The 17,500-nt window shown below is 35.4% G+C and overlaps 2 protein-coding genes and 1 non-coding gene across 3 annotated transcripts; 1 reads left to right on the top strand and 2 right to left on the bottom strand.

The window, feature by feature from the left end:
* Positions 1-829: 829 nt before the first annotated feature.
* On the bottom strand, positions 830-4,841 carry LOC117344724 (PDZ and LIM domain protein Zasp-like). The gene is made up of 4 exons (XM_033907554.1): positions 4,821-4,841; positions 3,244-3,395; positions 2,261-2,394; positions 830-1,801 (listed from the first exon to the last, which is right to left on the bottom strand). Exons 1-4 carry the CDS (start codon positions 4,839-4,841, stop codon positions 1,701-1,703), a joined length of 408 nt encoding a protein of 135 aa, XP_033763445.1. The 3' UTR covers positions 830-1,700.
* LOC117344875 (PDZ and LIM domain protein Zasp-like) lies at positions 4,520-12,435 on the bottom strand. The gene is made up of 4 exons (XM_033907737.1): positions 12,213-12,435; positions 6,923-7,074; positions 5,947-6,074; positions 4,520-5,488 (listed from the first exon to the last, which is right to left on the bottom strand). The coding sequence occupies exons 1-4, from the start codon at positions 12,321-12,323 to the stop codon at positions 5,388-5,390; spliced, it is 492 nt and encodes a 163-aa protein (XP_033763628.1). The 5' UTR covers positions 12,324-12,435; the 3' UTR covers positions 4,520-5,387.
* On the top strand, positions 10,381-10,494 carry Trnal-caa. Its single transcript has 2 exons — positions 10,381-10,418; positions 10,449-10,494. It is a non-coding gene; the product is annotated as a tRNA-Leu (tRNA).
* Positions 12,436-17,500: the final 5,065 nt, after the last annotated feature.

The following is a 17,500-nucleotide window of genomic DNA, read 5'->3' as shown; positions in this document are numbered from 1 at the left end:
GAGGATTCTTTAGTGATGTTAGGGACATCATACAACTGTTTCGTTCATCTATGACTCGTCAGTGATGTTAGGGACATATCGTACAGCTTTTTCGTCTATCTATGACTCGTCAGTGATGTTAGGGACATCATACAGCTGTTACGTCTTTCTAGGACTCGTCTGTGATGTTAGGGACATCATACAATTATTACATCTTTCTAGGACTCGTCAGTGATGCTATGGACATTATAAACTGTTTCGTCCACCTAGGACTCGTCAGTGATGTTGGCGACATCATACAACTGTTTCGTCCTTCTAGAATTCGTCTGTGATGTTGGGGCAAACCAGATAGGAAGTCAGGAAAATCAAAATGAGGCTGGCATTAACTAATTACAGGAATTGATTTAAGGGGATAGGACAATGCCAGGAGACCTACATGGCTACTGACTACATTATAGAATATATATCAGTAATCACGGGTAGGACTTTACTCAAACATAAGTCTGACGTTTGATTGGAAATCTTTTTCTCTGGAGGTAGCATTGTTTTCCATATACTTTACATGTGTATTAGTTTTTTGCTTGTATTTTGGTTTTGATATTGTTTTCTTTAAATTTTATTTTAATTAGCGACTAAGGAGATGTCATCGTTGTTACGTTTGTTTACACTTGTTTATGATTTAGATATCATCATTGTTTACATTTGTTTATGATTATATATTAGTCCTGCATATTTATAATGTAAGTCTGTGAGGAATTGTGGTTGTGTTATTGTAATGTTGTATATTGTGCATTGTATACCATGTGTTGAAAAAGGAAATAAAAACATTTCAAAAGAAAAAACGATGATGTAACAAACTTGTATTATTTTATTGGCAAATAAATAAACTTTGCATAGAAATATAAAAGCATACATACAAACATATATCACAACACATTAAACCGTTTAATTATAATTCAAATAATGATGTTTACCAATGTCGTTAAATAAGTTTGTCGACAAATTATACAGAATTATTTCTGATACGATTTTTTAAACTTAAATAAAAACAACTTTCATTTTATTTGTCAACACGAAAATAAGAAAATAGTTTTAATATAATTAGCCATGAATTATTCTGTTATTTACAATATTTTTTTTTTCAATTTCCTCACATGTTTAATTTGCAGCCGCATATATTCACTCAACTGTATTATATTTTGCACAAATGTCAGATGTTCCCCTTTAACCGATGAAAAGTGAGGTTATATATACGCAGATGTTTGTCAATATATTAAAACTAAAATAATTGATATAACGGACGTCATATAACACGACATTAAATTGACGTCATTAGGGCCATATTAAAACCGTAAACTGACAGACTTTCTTCAAGAGCAAAATAGACGGTAATTAACATTCACACGGATCTGACGTCATTGCAACAGTCGATAAAACATTGTACGTCACTAAGGTTGCTTCCAAATTCACCATCACACACAAATTCCAAAACATGGATTTAGGAAGTCTTTATCTTCCTAAAATTGGTTTTCATAATTTAATTCGTTCACGTCTGTATACTTCCAGGAAGGTTTGATCTTAAACACGACGTTTCTATAGCCAGGGTGGTTCTATACACTTTGTCTTCTTCTGTTTTGTAGTTTTTACATAGGAACCACCCGGTTCTACGTGTCTTTGGTTTGAGACTATTTTTACTTGTATCCAAGGGAAATAACTCCGTTTCATTGCTGACCATATGCTTTCATGTATCCAGATTTATCGGTTTTCGTATATTCTGATCTTTGTTGCTTCTTCCTGTCAAAGATGGATGCTGGTCTTGCTCCTAATTAAGACGAAGAAAAGAAAGAAAATACTTTGAGAACAAGGAATAAAGATGGTACTTTTCATTCTGTTTTTCTATGGCGTTCTATGAATTTTCCACTCGTCACATCTCGGCCGATTCCGTACCTACATCAGAGGGTACCGGAATCGACCGAGGTTAGCCGAATGTGAATTCTCTAGCTTACCATGTCCGGAAAGTAATATAAATCCTTGTATGCCATTAGCATATTATCAATAAACTTTTTAAGATTAAAAGAAAATTTAATGGATCGAATTTATCTGCATTTATCTTATGAAATACCGACATTGTGAATTCTGTATCAATCGGGAACCGTCGGCACTTTAAGTAGTTTCTCATTTACAGAAAGTGCCGATGGTTTCCGATTTATTCTCTATGTGATCCATACATGCTGTATGACGTAATTGATGATAGACAAATTTATCTTGGGTATCCAGTTACCTGTTGCTGCAGCCTGTGGGAGTTCCTTCTCAAGTATTTGGTAAGTCTTGGGTTGCACATCGCGGTAAGAACCTCCATCTTCCGGTTCCGGTTCCGGTGGAGGTGGAGGTGCAGATTTCACTGCCACGCCTCCTCTGTTGAGGTTGAGACAAAGAAAAGTGTACATTAATATTTTGATGTCTTATTATGCTTTATTTATATAATTGTATATATATTTTTGAATATAATGACATTATTTGACATACAAAGCTACTTTATAGCAGGACTTATCAGAACAAGTTATTTCACCTCTTGATAAATAATAAAATAATAACGAGTTGTGTTAAACAATTAAGAAGTTTATTTACCATGTCGATTGGTATAATTTGTTTGTTTGTTTGTTTGTTTTTGTTTTCATTTTTAGGGATTTAACGTCCTCGCAACAGAGCAAAAAACAAAGAAAAGAAAGACAAAGCAGCGAGGAAAGAAAGGAGAGATTTAAGATCCCTAGTATTTCAGTGGTGTCAGACGATCTATTTTGGTGTCTTCAAGGTCTCCAAAATAGAAGACAAGGAAGAAAATCCCCTGATCCTTCAGCGGCCACCTTTTAGTCGCCTTTTGACGATCAACATACAATGGGACACAGCGGGCCTTTTCATTGTGTTCTCCAATGATTATGTCCCCTGAACATAAGACAAAGGAGAGACCATCCTGATCGTGTAGGGGGCCCCCTAATTAGTCGTCATATTCTTTCCTCGCTCCTGCTCGGGTAGTTCGGGTATGTAAAATAGGTATATGATACAGTTGTACTCATAATTTTCCAATATTTCGAATATGATGTATCTTTGACGAATTCATACGAGAAAGCGCTACTTATGTCCTTATGTATGTATGTGCCTTAAATGTACGTATTTTTGCATACACAATACTTACGTTTGCAATTATTGTTTTCTGCTATACGGACACACATACACTAGCATACCTCATTTTTCTTAAATACATACCTCCTCACTTGAAGGTCGACTTCATTTCCGCTACGGATCATTTCGTCACGTGCTTTTTGATGAGTAGATCCGGTTACGTCCATATTTCCTATACATACAATGAGGTCACCGTTCTGCAGACCAGCTTGACCAGACACGCTCTTGGGGTTTACCTACAGGTAATACAGAAATAAAGAATATCCTTTAATAGTGGCAAAAAAAACCCCCAAAAAACTCCAGAAAAATATCCTTCAATATTGACAACGAAATGTCTAATAAAAATGACATCAACTACCGGAAACTAAGAAGGTTTACCACATTTTGTGACCCAGGGGGTGAAATATCCCTATCCTACATGAACCACATATGATTGAGTATTTCTCTCTCTTTCCCCAACCTAAAATATGCAAAAATAGGCACTATCTGTCGATAGCTTTCTCAGATAGACGCCATTTTTTCTCAATCCAAACTTTTTTTCTACTGCATATAATAAAAAAAGAACAGCGCCAATCGATTTACCATACCCCATATATTCAAACTCTGTTTACTGATCTAAAAACGAAGGAAACCATTCATTTCCACAGTCTAACGTTGTTTCAGCAGCCCTGTCATTGCAAGCGAAGCCAAATCACTTGATGTCGGCTAAGCTAGTGTGTCCTTTCGCGTGAAAATATAGTTCCATGTTTTATTAATAAAAAACAATAAAAGAACGTGTTTTTTTTTTACATAATTTATATCATAAACAAATTTCGCATTAGATCTGGCCTAGCACATGGAGCAGACGATGTGTTTACAAATCTATAGATAGATCTACTTTCGGTTCGGCGACCTACTTTTGTATCATTGCGCGCGCGTGGCTATCCTACACCGGAAGCGAGGTAATACACACACAGCAAGCATGGGTGTATTTACCTGGACAGAACAGTATGATACCTATAGGAATGAGAGAAAGATTTATCTTACATAGCTATCTTACATGGGCAAACTCTATCCAACATGGCGAGATATGAGAGAAATATCGGTAATCACGGGTAGGACGTTTTGATATTGTTTTCTTTAAATTTTATTTTAATTAGCGACTAAGGAGATGTCATCGTTGTTACGTTTGTTTTCACTTGTTTATGATTTAGATATCATCATTGTTTACATTTGTTTATGATTATATATTAGTCCTGCATATTTATAATGTAAGTCTGTGAGGAATTGTGGTTGTGTTATTGTAATGTTGTATATTGTGCATTGTATACCATGTGTTGAAAAAGGAAATAAAAACATTTCAAAAGAAAAAACGATGATGTAACAAACTTGTATTATTTTATTGGCAAATAAATAAACTTTGCATAGAAATATAAAAGCATACATAGAAACATATATCACAACACATTAAACCGTTTAATTATAATTCAAATAATGATGTTTACCAATGTCGTTAAATAATTTTGTCGACAAATTATACAGAATTATTTCTGATAAGATTTTTTAAACTTAAATAAAAACATCTTTCATTTTATTTGTCAACACGAAAATAAGAAAATAGTTTTAATATAATTAGCCATGAATTATTCTGTTATTTACAATATTTTTTTAAATATCCTCACATGTTTAATTTGCAGCCGCATATATTCACTCAACTGTATTGTATTTTGCACAAATGTAAGATGTTCCCCTTTAACCGATGGTAAGTGAGGTTATATATACGCAGATGTTTGTCAATATATCAAAACTAAAATAATTGATATAACGGACGTCATATAACACGACATTAAATTGACGTCATTAGGGCCATATTAAAACCGTAAACTGACAGACTTTCTTCAAGAGCAAAATAGACGATAATTTACATTCACACGGATCTGACGTCATTGCAACAGTCGATAAAACATTGTACGTCACTAAGGTTGCTTCCAAATTCACCATCACACACAAATTCCAAAACATGGATTTAGGAAGTCTTTATCTTCCTAAAATTGGTTTTCATAATTTAATTCGTTCACGTCTGTATACTTCCAGGAAGGTTTGATCTTAAACACGACGTTTCTATAGCCAGGGTGGTTCTATACACTTTGTCTTCTTCTGCTTTGTAGTTTTTACATAGGAACCACCCGGTTCTACGTGTCTTTGGTTTGAGACTATTTTTACTTGTATCCAAGGGAAATAACTCCGTTTCATTGCTGACCATATGCTTTCATGTATCCAGATTTATCGGTTTTCGTATATTCTGATCTTTGTTGCTTCTTCCTGTCAAAGATGGATGCTGGTCTTGCTCCTAATTAAGAAGAAGAAAAGAAAGAAATTAATTTGAGAACAAGGAATAAAGATAGTACTTTTCATTCTGTTTTTCTATGGCGTTCTATGAATTCTCCACTCGTCACATCTCGGCCGAGTCCGTGCCTACATCAAAGGATACCGGAATCGGCCGAGGTTAGCCGAATGTGAATTCTCTAGCTTACCATGTCCGGAAAGTAATATAAATCCTTGTATGCCATTAGCATATTATCAATAAACTTTTTAAGATTAAAAGAAAATTTAATGGATCGAATTTATCTGCAGTTATCTTATGAAATACCGACATTGTGAATTCTGTTCAATCGGGAACCGTCGGCACTTTAAGTAGTTTCTCATTTACAGAAAGTGCCGATGGTTTCCGATTTATTCTCTATGTGATCCATACATGCTGTATGACGTAATTGATGATAGACAAATTTATCTTGGGTATCCAGTTACCTGTTGCTGCAGCCTGTGGGAGTTCCTTCTCAAGTATTTGGTAAGTCTTGGGTTGCACATCGCGGTAAGAACCTCCATCTTCCGGTTCCGGTTCCGGTGGAGGTGCAGATTTCACTGCCACGCCTCCTCTGTTGAGGTTGAGACAAAGAAAAGTGTACATTAATATTTTGATGTCTTATTATGCTTTATTTATATAATTGTATATATTTTTGAATATAATGACATTATTTGACATACAAAGCTACTTTATAGCAGGACTTATCAGAACAAGTTATTTCACCTCTTGATAAATAATAAAATAATAACGAGTTGTGTTAAACAATTAAGAAGTTTATTTACCATGTCGATTGGTATAATTTGTTTGTTTGTTTGTTTGTTTTTGTTTTCATTTTTAGGGATTTAACGTCCTCGCAACAGAGCAAAAAACAAAGAAAAGAAAGACAAAGCAGCGAGGAAAGAAAGGAGATATTTAAGATCCCTAGTATTTCAGTGGTGTCAGACGATCTATTTTGGTGTCTTCAAGGTCTCCAAAATAGAAGACAAGGAAGAAAATCCCCTGATCCTTCAGTGGCCACCTTTTAGTCGCCTTTTGACGATCAACATACAATCGGACACAGCGGGCCTTTTTATTGTGTTCTCCAATGAATATGTCCCCTGAACATAAGACAAAGGAGAGACCATCCTGATCGTGTAGGGGGCCCCCTAATTAGTCGTCATATTCTTTCCTCGCTCCTGCTCGGGTAGTTCGGGTATGTAAAATACGTGTATGATACAGTTATACTCATAATTTTCCAATATTTCGAATATGATGTATCTTTGACGAATTCATATGAGAAAGCGCTACTTATGTACTTATTGGTAGTATGCGCCTTACATGTACGTATTTTTGCATACACAATACTTACGTTTGCAGTTATTGTTTTCTGCTATACGGACACACATACACTAGCATACCTCATTTTTCTTAAATACATACCTCCTCACTTGAAGGTCGACTTCATTTCCGCTACGGATCATTTCGTCACGTGCTTTTTGATGAGTAGATCCGGTTACGTCCATATTTCCTATACATACAATGAGGTCACCGTTCTGCAGACCAGCTTGACCAGACACGCTCTTGGGGTTTACCTACAGGTAATACAGAAATAAAGAATATCCTTTAATAGTGGCAAAAAAAAAAAAAAAAAAAAAATCCAGAAAAATATCCTTCAATATTGACAACGAAATTTCTAATAAAAATGACATCAACTACCGGAAACTAAGAACATATAAACACTGGGTACCGAAGGTTGAGAGTTTGTCCGAGGTAAACTACCCATACACTAGGTACCGAAGGTTGAGAGTTTGTCCCAGGTATACTTACCATACACTGGGTACCGAAGGTGGAGTGTTTGTCCCAGGTATACTTACCATACACTGGATACCGAAGGTTGAGGGTTTGTCCCAGGTAAACTTACCATACACTGGGTACAGAAGGTTGAGAGTTTGTCCCAGGTATACTTACCATACACTGGGTACCGAAGGTGGAGTGTTTGTCCCAGGTATACTTACCATACACTGGATACCGAAGGTTGAGGGTTTGTCCCAGGTAAACTTACCATACACTGGGTACCGAAGGTTGAGGGTTTGTCCCAGGCATACTTACCATACACTGGGTACAGAAGGTTGAGAGTTTGTCCCAGGTATACTTACCATACACTGGATACAGAAGGTTGAGAGTTTGTCCCAGGTATACTTACCATACACTGGATACAGAAGGTTGAGAGTTTGTCCCAGGTATTCTTACCATACACTGGGTACCGAAGGTTGAGGGTTTGTCCCAGGTATACTTACCATACACTGTGTACCGAAGGTTGAGAGTTTGTCCGGGTATACTAATCATACACTGGGTACCGAAGGTTGAGAGTTTGTCCGGGTATACTTACCATACACTGTGTACCGAAGGTTGAGAGTTTGTCCCAGGTATACTTACCATACACTAGGTACCGAAGGTTGAGGGTTTGTCCCAGGTATATTTACCATACACTGGGTACCGAAGGTTGAGGGTTTGTCCCAGGTATACTTACCATACACTGGGTATCAAAGGTTGAGGGTTTGTCCCAGGTATACTAACCATACACTGGGTATCGAAGGCAGAGTGTTTGTCCCAGGTAAACTTACCATACACTGGGTACCGAAGGTTGAGAGTTTGTCCCAGGTATACTTACCATACACTGGGTACCGAAGGTGGAGTGTTTGTCCCAGGTATACTTACCATACACTGGGTATCGAAGGTTGAGTGTTTGTCCCAGGTAAACTTACCATACACTGGGTACCGAAGGTTGAGAGTTTGTCCCAGGTATACTTACCATACACTGGATACCGAAGGTGGAGAGTTTGTCCCAGGTATACTTACCATACACTGGGTACCGAAGGTGGAGGGTTTGTCACAGGTATACTTACCATACACTGGGTACCGAAGGTTGAGGGTTTGTCCAGGTATACTTACCATACACTGTGTACCGAAGGTTGAGAGTTTGTCCCAGGTATACTTACCATTCACTAGGTACCGAAGGCTGAGAGTTTGTCCCAGGTATACTTACCATACACTGGGTACCGAAGGTTGAGGGTTTGTCCCAGGTATACTTACCATACACTGGGTACCGAAGGTTGAGAGTTTGTTCAGGTATACTTACCATACACTGTGTACCGAAGGTTGAGAGTTTGTCCCAGGTATACTTACCATACACTGTGTAACGATGGTCGAAGGCTTCTCTCAGGTAAATTAACACTGATGTAAACCAAGATGTGTTGACTGTATGATTCAGCTGACTAAAGATAAAATGTCTAGTTCTAAATCTACACTTAGGTATGGCCTGTTATCACTAGGGCGTCTGCAATTATTTTTAAGGGGCGCTTGGAGGAATGAGATTTTCAATAAAAACTGATACTTCATTTCATCATAATGTGGATCTAACAGCGCATACGTGTATAGGTAATTCCAAACAATGAAATTGAATAAATTATAAAGTGGTATGAAATGACATTTTATGGTATGTGATTTTTAATTCGTTTTCCTATCTGTGATTATTGGATCGTTTAAGAGGCTTCCGCTTTGTTTATGGTGAAACAAACAAAGGGAAATCTATTGTTTTATAATCATTATACCTGTCCAGTATTGACAGCATTTAAATTTGGCTGTACAAATTTAGACACATATTTATTATGTATTACTGATTCCATAATGAAGGTTGGCAATAAATTCGACATTTTAGAGTAAAACCCTTAACAAGCCCCTGAAAGTTTATGATGAAATATTGCTCATCCTCGAACTATTTCCTCAAAAGACGTATACATGTATCAATTCGCTCACGCACTTTTTTCTTCAATTTCAGTGCTATCTTTAAATTTCAAAAACTTGCTCAGCTTAAGGTCTCTTTTTCTTTATATAAAAAAGTCTTACGAATGATATCTTAACGTGTAGTTAAGGATGACGCAGACATACCGTGATTAGAGGATTTCAGATTATTCAGGTTTAGAGAATATCTTAGTATTGGTTTCTACGCGTGTGGATTGAAAGGTAACCAGATTTTAAGGATTAGAGAGTTGAGTTTATTTATACGGGGGCTTGATGGCGGACGTTTGGCGAGGAGGCGAGATGCTGGGAATACGGTACAACAAAAAAGCTGAATTCATTGGGAATGAAAACAAAGGACTATTCTGAACGGTACGTATTAAAATATTCAATCTACTGTAATAATGATAACTTTATATTTATCTTTAATATCGGTCTATAGAAATGTCAAATTCTGAAAAAAATAAGCTATAGAAATGCCAAATTCTTTATTCTTTTTTAATATCAGAAACGACACAGTCTAAACTGTAAAACGTTTCCATTGATCTCATTTAGTATTTAGCGGAAAGCTTTTGATTGAACATTTGAGGTCAAAATAAAAGTTACTGTAAATGACTGTTTAAATACTCTATTGTAATCCATTATATAACCTTGTCCAACCATGTCACCAAGTAGCAAGAATTTCACCACATTCCACAAGGCATTTCAAGGAGTAGTGTGTATGACAATGTTGTCTGTCTCTCAGATGGGATAATACATGTTTCTGATCCAAAGTTTGTTTTAATATAAGGAATCTCAGAACAGTTCCATCATGTTAAGGATGATAGTTAAAGGTTAATTGTTGGAAACTCCTTTAAAAATGACTTTCAATGTGTAGTTTTTATTGATGTAACCGATATAGAGTCAAATTTGTCAACAATGTTAATTTTTGTTAGACTTTTAATGATACGAATAAAGTACTAATGCGACGAAAGTTAAAGAGAGTTTTTAAAACAAAAGATATAATTTCATCCTTGCGAAATAGTTCACACTAGTTGACATAAAACGGTATTGCTATATAGGATTTTCTTATCTTAACATATCGATAACTTTCATATGTAGTCAGGATGGCCGAGCGGTCTAAGGCGCCAGACTCAAGGCACAGCCTTCTCACAGCGTGAGACGAGTGTTCTGGTCCACGTATGTGGGCGTGGGTTCGAATCCCACTTCTGACACCATACTTTTTTTTATCATTCTTTATTTAATGCATTAAAATTTTAATGATACAGATTTACGTAATAAATATAATTATATCTATATTTCAAATTTATTTACAACTACTGCTTGGGATAATTTCTTCGTCAGCGTGAACTGTTTGTTGTCGAAAGGTATATGTTATACGTTTGTTCAGCGAAGGATAACATGTAAAAATACTTGTAAATAATTGATGATATAATTTTGTTGAATGTCATAAGAAGTTGATCCTTAACAGATGCGCTATGTTCTGATCAACTGCTGTGTTCAAAGGGAGATAACTCGGAGATAAGCATGTGCCCTATTAGGCAAAACGTAATCCGATCTGGCTGGCGCGTGCACTGTAGGAAGCGGAACCTTATCTACGGTATGTGTGCAAATAATGATACCGCAACGCACGTACATAAGAACGTGCATGATAAATCATCTGAAGTCTGGTTAGACGAAAGTGGCTACACTATATAACCAGTATTCCTATTTTAAACAGTTCCATACAATATAAATTATACTGATACCCTTTAATTTATTTATCTCTACGACGGCTGCTGGTGTACCGGAACACAAACATTACAGTATCGTAACAAATAAGTTTAAGAAACGGGCAAAAGTTGCTGAGGCCCAGGGATAATATTCTCACATTTCAAAGGAATTTCTATTGGCTTCCGATGGAACAACAGGCAGTCTTTCTTCGTGTTTAAAAGAACCACGAGATGAAACCACAGAAGACCGTTAGTAGCGAGAATAAAGTTTTTATTTACACAAATAATGTGTATTAGCGTTTGTGGTTTTGATAGCATACGTTTGTTTACACTGATGTTCGTTATCAATATAAATACTGTTTACACGGGAACAACATTCCTCACAACTTTTTTTTTATCGAGAAGATTTGGAATGTTCTCGATATTTTGAAATGTGTTAAAATCTATAATTAGATTAAGTATACGTTGACAGTCAATTCTATCACATCCCTAATACGTATAATTTACTAAACTGTATGATCTTTGGAAGACAACGCTATCGATACCGTCAGGACCGGTAATCATATTAAACTTCATAGAATACGAAAACAGCTGAATATATTTATATGGAATGTAAGGAATGATAAATTGATACTTTATATACTACATGTATATAACACAAGAATATATTGTTGTTATATATATATATATAAACTGCATAAATACACATGATGTGTTATAGTAATCACTGCAGGCTATCAAAGTAAATCAAGTTCCTTGATTATAAACACAACTTATATTTTGTTATATTTCAAATTAACACACGAAAAACATTTTTCTGCTTAAATGGTACTTTTGTTGAAAAGTAATTTGTAAATTAACTGTAGATATCGCGCGGTACATTAAAAGTCTTGTACAGAAGAAATTTTTACGCATTGCTTGATTTTCCGGGGGGATAAGGTGGCTAATCAAATGAGTTGAACTATATATATATGTGTGTGTAATAGCATTGTAACTACAGTAATATGTATCTTGTTACATGTATCTGACGTGTATCTGACGTGAATATCGCGTGTATCTTGCTTGTATCCTACGCGTATCTTACGTATATCTTACATGTATCTTACTTGTATGGAATCACCATTTGTATAATGTTTAGAGGTAAAATTACAAAAATCATAAAAAAACGTAAAAGGAGAATAAAATAATGTTACCTGCACGGGTGACACTTAATTACATACCTGAGCCACGTGGATTGGACAGCCAGTGTCCACACCACCTTGCATCTTGAACCCCCATGGCTGACTTGTATCAAATCTTCTTAGCTGAATCTCAATAGTACCATCCGCCATTTTGCCACCTATTCTATATGATTCTAATAATGTAAAGAAAACGCTGGAATGTAAACAGGAGTTTTCGCTGTGCTGACGGCTACGTACACTACATGTAGGGGCGATGGTGTGTGTGTACCTACTATATACCTATAGACGAACAGACATACACACAAGCCTTTGTATGCCCCCGGGCCCGATCATTCAAAGAACGGTCATCTTTTTTGTATATGCTTTAAAACACGTATGGATGATTTCCCCGTGTATAATTAAAGTTTTGTAACACGAACAAATCACAGTCATGTAAACAGTGACAGAGCATTTATTTTTATGTTTATATCATTAAATAACTGTTTATTAGTAACATTTTAAAATTTTTATTTCATCACGTAAAGCTAACAAATAATAATATACGGACTCCGCTATTCATATGCTCCGTATGTCAGAATCCTTGGCGTTTCTGCTCCATTCGTCACACATATACCCTTCAATGCACTCGATTTCGTCGCCAGAGGTAGCGAAGCTTTGTTAGGTTAGAAATATGTTATTATCCTATTGTTAAACCGGCTTATTTCAAGATTAAATATTTTTTAATATTCTGTTTCGATACATATGGTATTGCCGGTTTTTTCGTCTACTAGGGCTTAACACATAAACAGAATATTGTGAAAAAAGTATGATCAGTGGTTCCCTAGGGTAAAAATATCTATTACTTCAATAATAGATTATTGCAGATTTCATTACTAACAAAGCAATTTGAAGAATTTCTATTTTCAGTATAAAATGTTTCACGTTTTTGAAACAATGTCAGTGACAAGGTTGGTTTAATTGTATTTGCATTACCAACATTGAATGCTAAATGGGATTCACGTTATAAGATTTAAATATACCAAACTTCCTCGGTTATGTATCAAGATATGAATCGGAGATTTTTTGTACTGCTACTAGGATAGACTGAACTGTAAATTTAATTACGAATCCTATACTTCAGTATATACAGTTATATAACCTCAAATACCAGCACTTCCCACTTCTGAATCAATTACCAGGGTTTCCCTTGATTTTTATGTTTTTTTTTGTAGTTATTACAGGGTTAAGATAAACTCATTTGTTACATGATTCAATGGATACTGAAATGACAAGGGGCAGATTTTTCCTAGGCGTTGTAGAAATATTTAGATTTTAATGTCAGTTAAATTAAAGTAAATAAGGTTATTGGAGAAGAAATAGAAATATTCAGTACCAACTTTCTAATCAAATGCACATCTAAACTAAACAACAATTATCAAATGTGGGTTGTAAACGATAACTTGTATTGTCATGGATACTATTTTTAATATGTGTGGACAATTTCAAATTGTATTTAATGGGATGTGAAACACCCAACAAATGCTACTGTACCTCCCGAGAAAGAGATTTCCAATCCTACGGGAGACGTACGTCTGAGAACATTCGGAAGAGTTATCTCCGCTGTGAGCGCTGATAGTATAAGGAGACACTCGGTTCATTATTTCCTGACAGTGTGGTTATTTATTAAAATTAAATATCATCCATGCAATAAATGTTCAAATTCTTATAATTTTATGTTTAGATCCTATGGGTCGAGATAAGGACTTATAAAGCCTTAACGAAACATCGACTCTTAAGTTAACATTACGATTTAAAAGTGAGAAATATCGGCCACGTATTGTATCTCAGCATGACGTACTGAAAATATTAAAGTATTCGTATTCACCAAAGATAACAAGGCTTTGTTTATTTTTGTTGTTTATTACTGCTGCCCTTTGTTTACGTTGTTTACTGTAAATATCATCGATGGTTAATCATCTTTGTAAGGTTGATTTTTGTATTATCCTACTTCGCTGTGTATACTTAAGATATTACACTTATATTTTGATAATGGCATTCATAATTAATGAATCATACCTAACAGACAGGCCTATATAACCCGACGTATTTTGTTTAAAGTCAAAGGGATATGTATAATGTGTAGCCACATACTTAAGTTAATCAATTTACTATCAACGGGTAATGTTAAAGAATTAAGTAATCTGGGCAAGTTTTTATACCAAGCATCGCTACTACGTTCTACTCTGGTGGCTTCTAGTAACTAGTAGTTTGATATATACTATTCATTTACCTTATTGAATTATATAAATATATATATAAATATGTGCATGCTATAATGTCATATGCATTGTTCTACCCGAGCTGACTTGAATTATATTCTTGTATTCTTGTAATTGTATTATGTTGATGAGATGTATATTCTCAAGACTAATAAAGAATTGAGAATTGAGGTCTTAACCCCATATCCAAACTTGCTCCGATAACGTTTTCTATCATTGTAATGCAACACTATAATCGTAAGATAGTTCTATTCCCAGGAATTGGTGATGCGGTGTTGTGATATGATCACCTGCCCGACCACGTGTTTTCTCCATGTATTATATGCCCTTTAACAGTAAGGCTCCATGCGCGCTTCTAGCCGGCCCAAAATTTATGGTTAGTACAAGTTAAAATTAAATGCTAGTGAAAGTTAGTCTATCTTATAAAGTAATCAATAGGGACAGCTTACAATTAAGCTGTATGATAAATGCGATGATTTCAATTTTCCCATTTGTTAACTTTCCATTTCTTGATAGCAACATTCCTGCATCCCCTACTTACAGATGTCGTGACAGATATCGACTACGGATGGAGACATTAACAACACAAGCTTTCGTTAGTAGATTGATACGTACGATAGTTTGGTTTTGTTTTGTTTTACGTCCTATTAACAGCCAGTGTCATTTAAGGACGTGCCAGGTTTTGGAGGTGGAGGAAAGCCGGAGTACCTGGAGAAAAACCACCGGCCAACGGTCAGTACCTGGCAACTGCCCCGCTTAGGTTTCGAACTCGCAACCCAGAGATGGAGGGCTAGTGTTAAATTGTCGGGACACCTTAACCACTTGGCCACTGCGGCCCCCGTACGATAGAAAATTTTATGGTCGTCATCCTGATCTCATAAGGAAAATTCTACTTCCTGGTGTGATATGGAGTCAGACATGTTTGACCCTTGTTGATATTCCCAGTAGTTCCGTTGTCACCACCCTAACTGTCATTTGAGATTGCGACTTAACCAGGATTTGACTGATGAAGCAGAATACCATTACTCTTACGAAACACCTGGTCTTATTATATATATTCTCCTCGTACTTTTTCATGAGTCTCCATGCAAACCGATACTTTTATTTTCATCCTTTTCCTTGGCTTAATTGGTTTTTAGTATGAATTATGGTATCATTATTTTGTCGGTATTCTCTGTTGCTTTTTTTATATTAGATTTTGTCTTTTTGGATGGCAAATATAAAAACTCTTAAGAAATAGTAGCCATACATATGTAAGTGGTGTTTCATTACCGTTGGACACTACATGTAATTCTCTTGAATCACTAAATATTTCAATAAACCAGTTGGAAGTAAAAAAAAATCGTAACTATAATGATCCATTCTATAGTACCAAGACAGGGTCTACCTGTACACCTCAGACGACGTGTGACTTATTTTGATAAGTACAAATAGTTTTCTCTCTTCATGAATGTTGTTTATAAAGCAATGAGCGAAGGCTATTTGGTAAATTTAGAACTTGTAATCATAAATTATGGTAGAACCTGGAAGATGGCAAAATATTGAATATCAAAATATAATTTGTTATTATTGCAATACACATGAAATCGGAGATGAATTCCACTATTTATTGAAATGTCCTTATTTGAATACAGAAAGAAAAATGTATATAAATAAGTATGTTTACGAATTACCAAATGTTATTAAATTTTCAGAAATAATGAACACAAAAAATGTTAAAAAGTTAAGAGATTTATGTAGATTAATAAAAATATTTTTTCAAAGAGTCTCATGATCTGTCCTCCACATACATCAAATGTTAAAGCACATACTTAAACCACGTTGTAAGTTGCTGGTATCCATGAAATTATACCAATGTTATATCAATAAATTATTCCATTGGAAATTGATTCCTTTTAACTATGACGATTCCTATGAAATCAACATCAATGTGATGATGGCTCTGTTGCGTGACGATACCCGATCAATGATACTTCGACATGTGAAAGGTATCTATACGCAACATGTGGATTGATTTTATCTATGTGTGTGTATAGTGAATAGAAAGTTAGTAAATCGAGCTAGAAGCTTTAGAATAACTGAGTTAAATTGCGGCATGCATGGTTCACGGATGAATTATTAATTGATAGAAAGAATGTACGAATGTTTCGATGAATGGATGCCGTGTTACCTGTCAAAAGCATTTCATTATACAGATTTATGATTCTGCAGGATTGATATATCATATATACGTGGGATTTATACATCTACAAAATGCCATTACTTTTACCTCAACACGCTCTCCTGGAAGTCAGAAGAAATGCCATCTTCGATATCCAAGGGTTCATAACTTCGAATTCATCTTTGACAGTCTAGATTTGTTTTCATATTTTCCTTCGACTGCCACCTAGCGGAGAAACTGATAATTCGCTATCGTCTTTTAATAGTGAAACTTAATTAGCATTATATTTTTTCCAGCAATGGGGTTCCATTGGTTATCGCTTACTATTAGAATATTGTCAATTATCTCTACCAACCAATCAAATACAAATATAAAGTTATGGTCCCTTATGTAGCAAAGATGACGATATGACAGTCGTATGCTTCAAGACAAGCGTATATACACTATAGATTTGAAGCAGTTGCCTAAAGTATGTAATAAAAGAATGGATTCAGATAGCATCCAGAAATATCCATTGTGTTAAATCGCAAAAGATCAAGGCAGTGTTAAAATATGTATTTATGATACACACTGGAATTATTGCTTTAGGATTGCTTTGCTGTATTTCACTTTGGAATGTTGTAAAACTAGCTTGACATGCCACGTTATACTAGTCACCAGCGCCTAATGGTTTTGTAAAGAAATGTTCAGCTAAATTGAAATACTTGATTATCGCCCCTAGTTTGAAACTTGGGAATAAGTCTCGAACTAAACATATTGCAAAGCTCGACTTATTTCTTAATTTTGATATTCTATAGACAGGGGGTTAGTCTATTGCAATGTTAAAGTCTATAAGTAAACGAGAGGACAAATAAAGCTGCAGAGGAGGAGGAGGAGGAGGAGGAGGACAAGAGTACACGGATGACAAC

This window comes from Pecten maximus, chromosome 16 (genome assembly GCF_902652985.1).
Source record: "Pecten maximus chromosome 16, xPecMax1.1, whole genome shotgun sequence".
In the NCBI taxonomy this organism is placed as follows: domain Eukaryota; kingdom Metazoa; phylum Mollusca; class Bivalvia; order Pectinida; family Pectinidae; genus Pecten; species Pecten maximus.
The sequence above is the reverse complement of the archived record's forward strand: the minus strand, read 5'-3'. Positions and strand labels throughout refer to the sequence as shown.

Excerpts from the sequence above, each read along its gene's own strand:
- LOC117344724 (XM_033907554.1), bottom strand. The coding sequence starts at position 4,841 with ATGCGGCTGCAAATTAAACAT. Across the intron at positions 3,396-4,820 it reads TGCGGCTGCAAATTAAACAT|GTAAACCCCAAGAGCGTGTC; the intron begins GTGAGGATATTT and ends TATTACCTGTAG. Across the intron at positions 1,802-2,260 it reads CCCACAGGCTGCAGCAACAG|GAGCAAGACCAGCATCCATC; the intron begins GTAACTGGATAC and ends CGTCTTAATTAG.
- LOC117344875 (XM_033907737.1), bottom strand. The coding sequence starts at position 12,323 with ATGGCGGATGGTACTATTGAGATTCAGCTAAGAAGATTTGATACAAGT. Across the intron at positions 7,075-12,212 it reads GTCCAATCCACGTGGCTCAG|GTAAACCCCAAGAGCGTGTC; the intron begins GTATGTAATTAA and ends TATTACCTGTAG. Across the intron at positions 6,075-6,922 it reads GTCGACCTTCAAGTGAGGAG|AGGAGGCGTGGCAGTGAAAT; the intron begins GTATGTATTTAA and ends CAACCTCAACAG.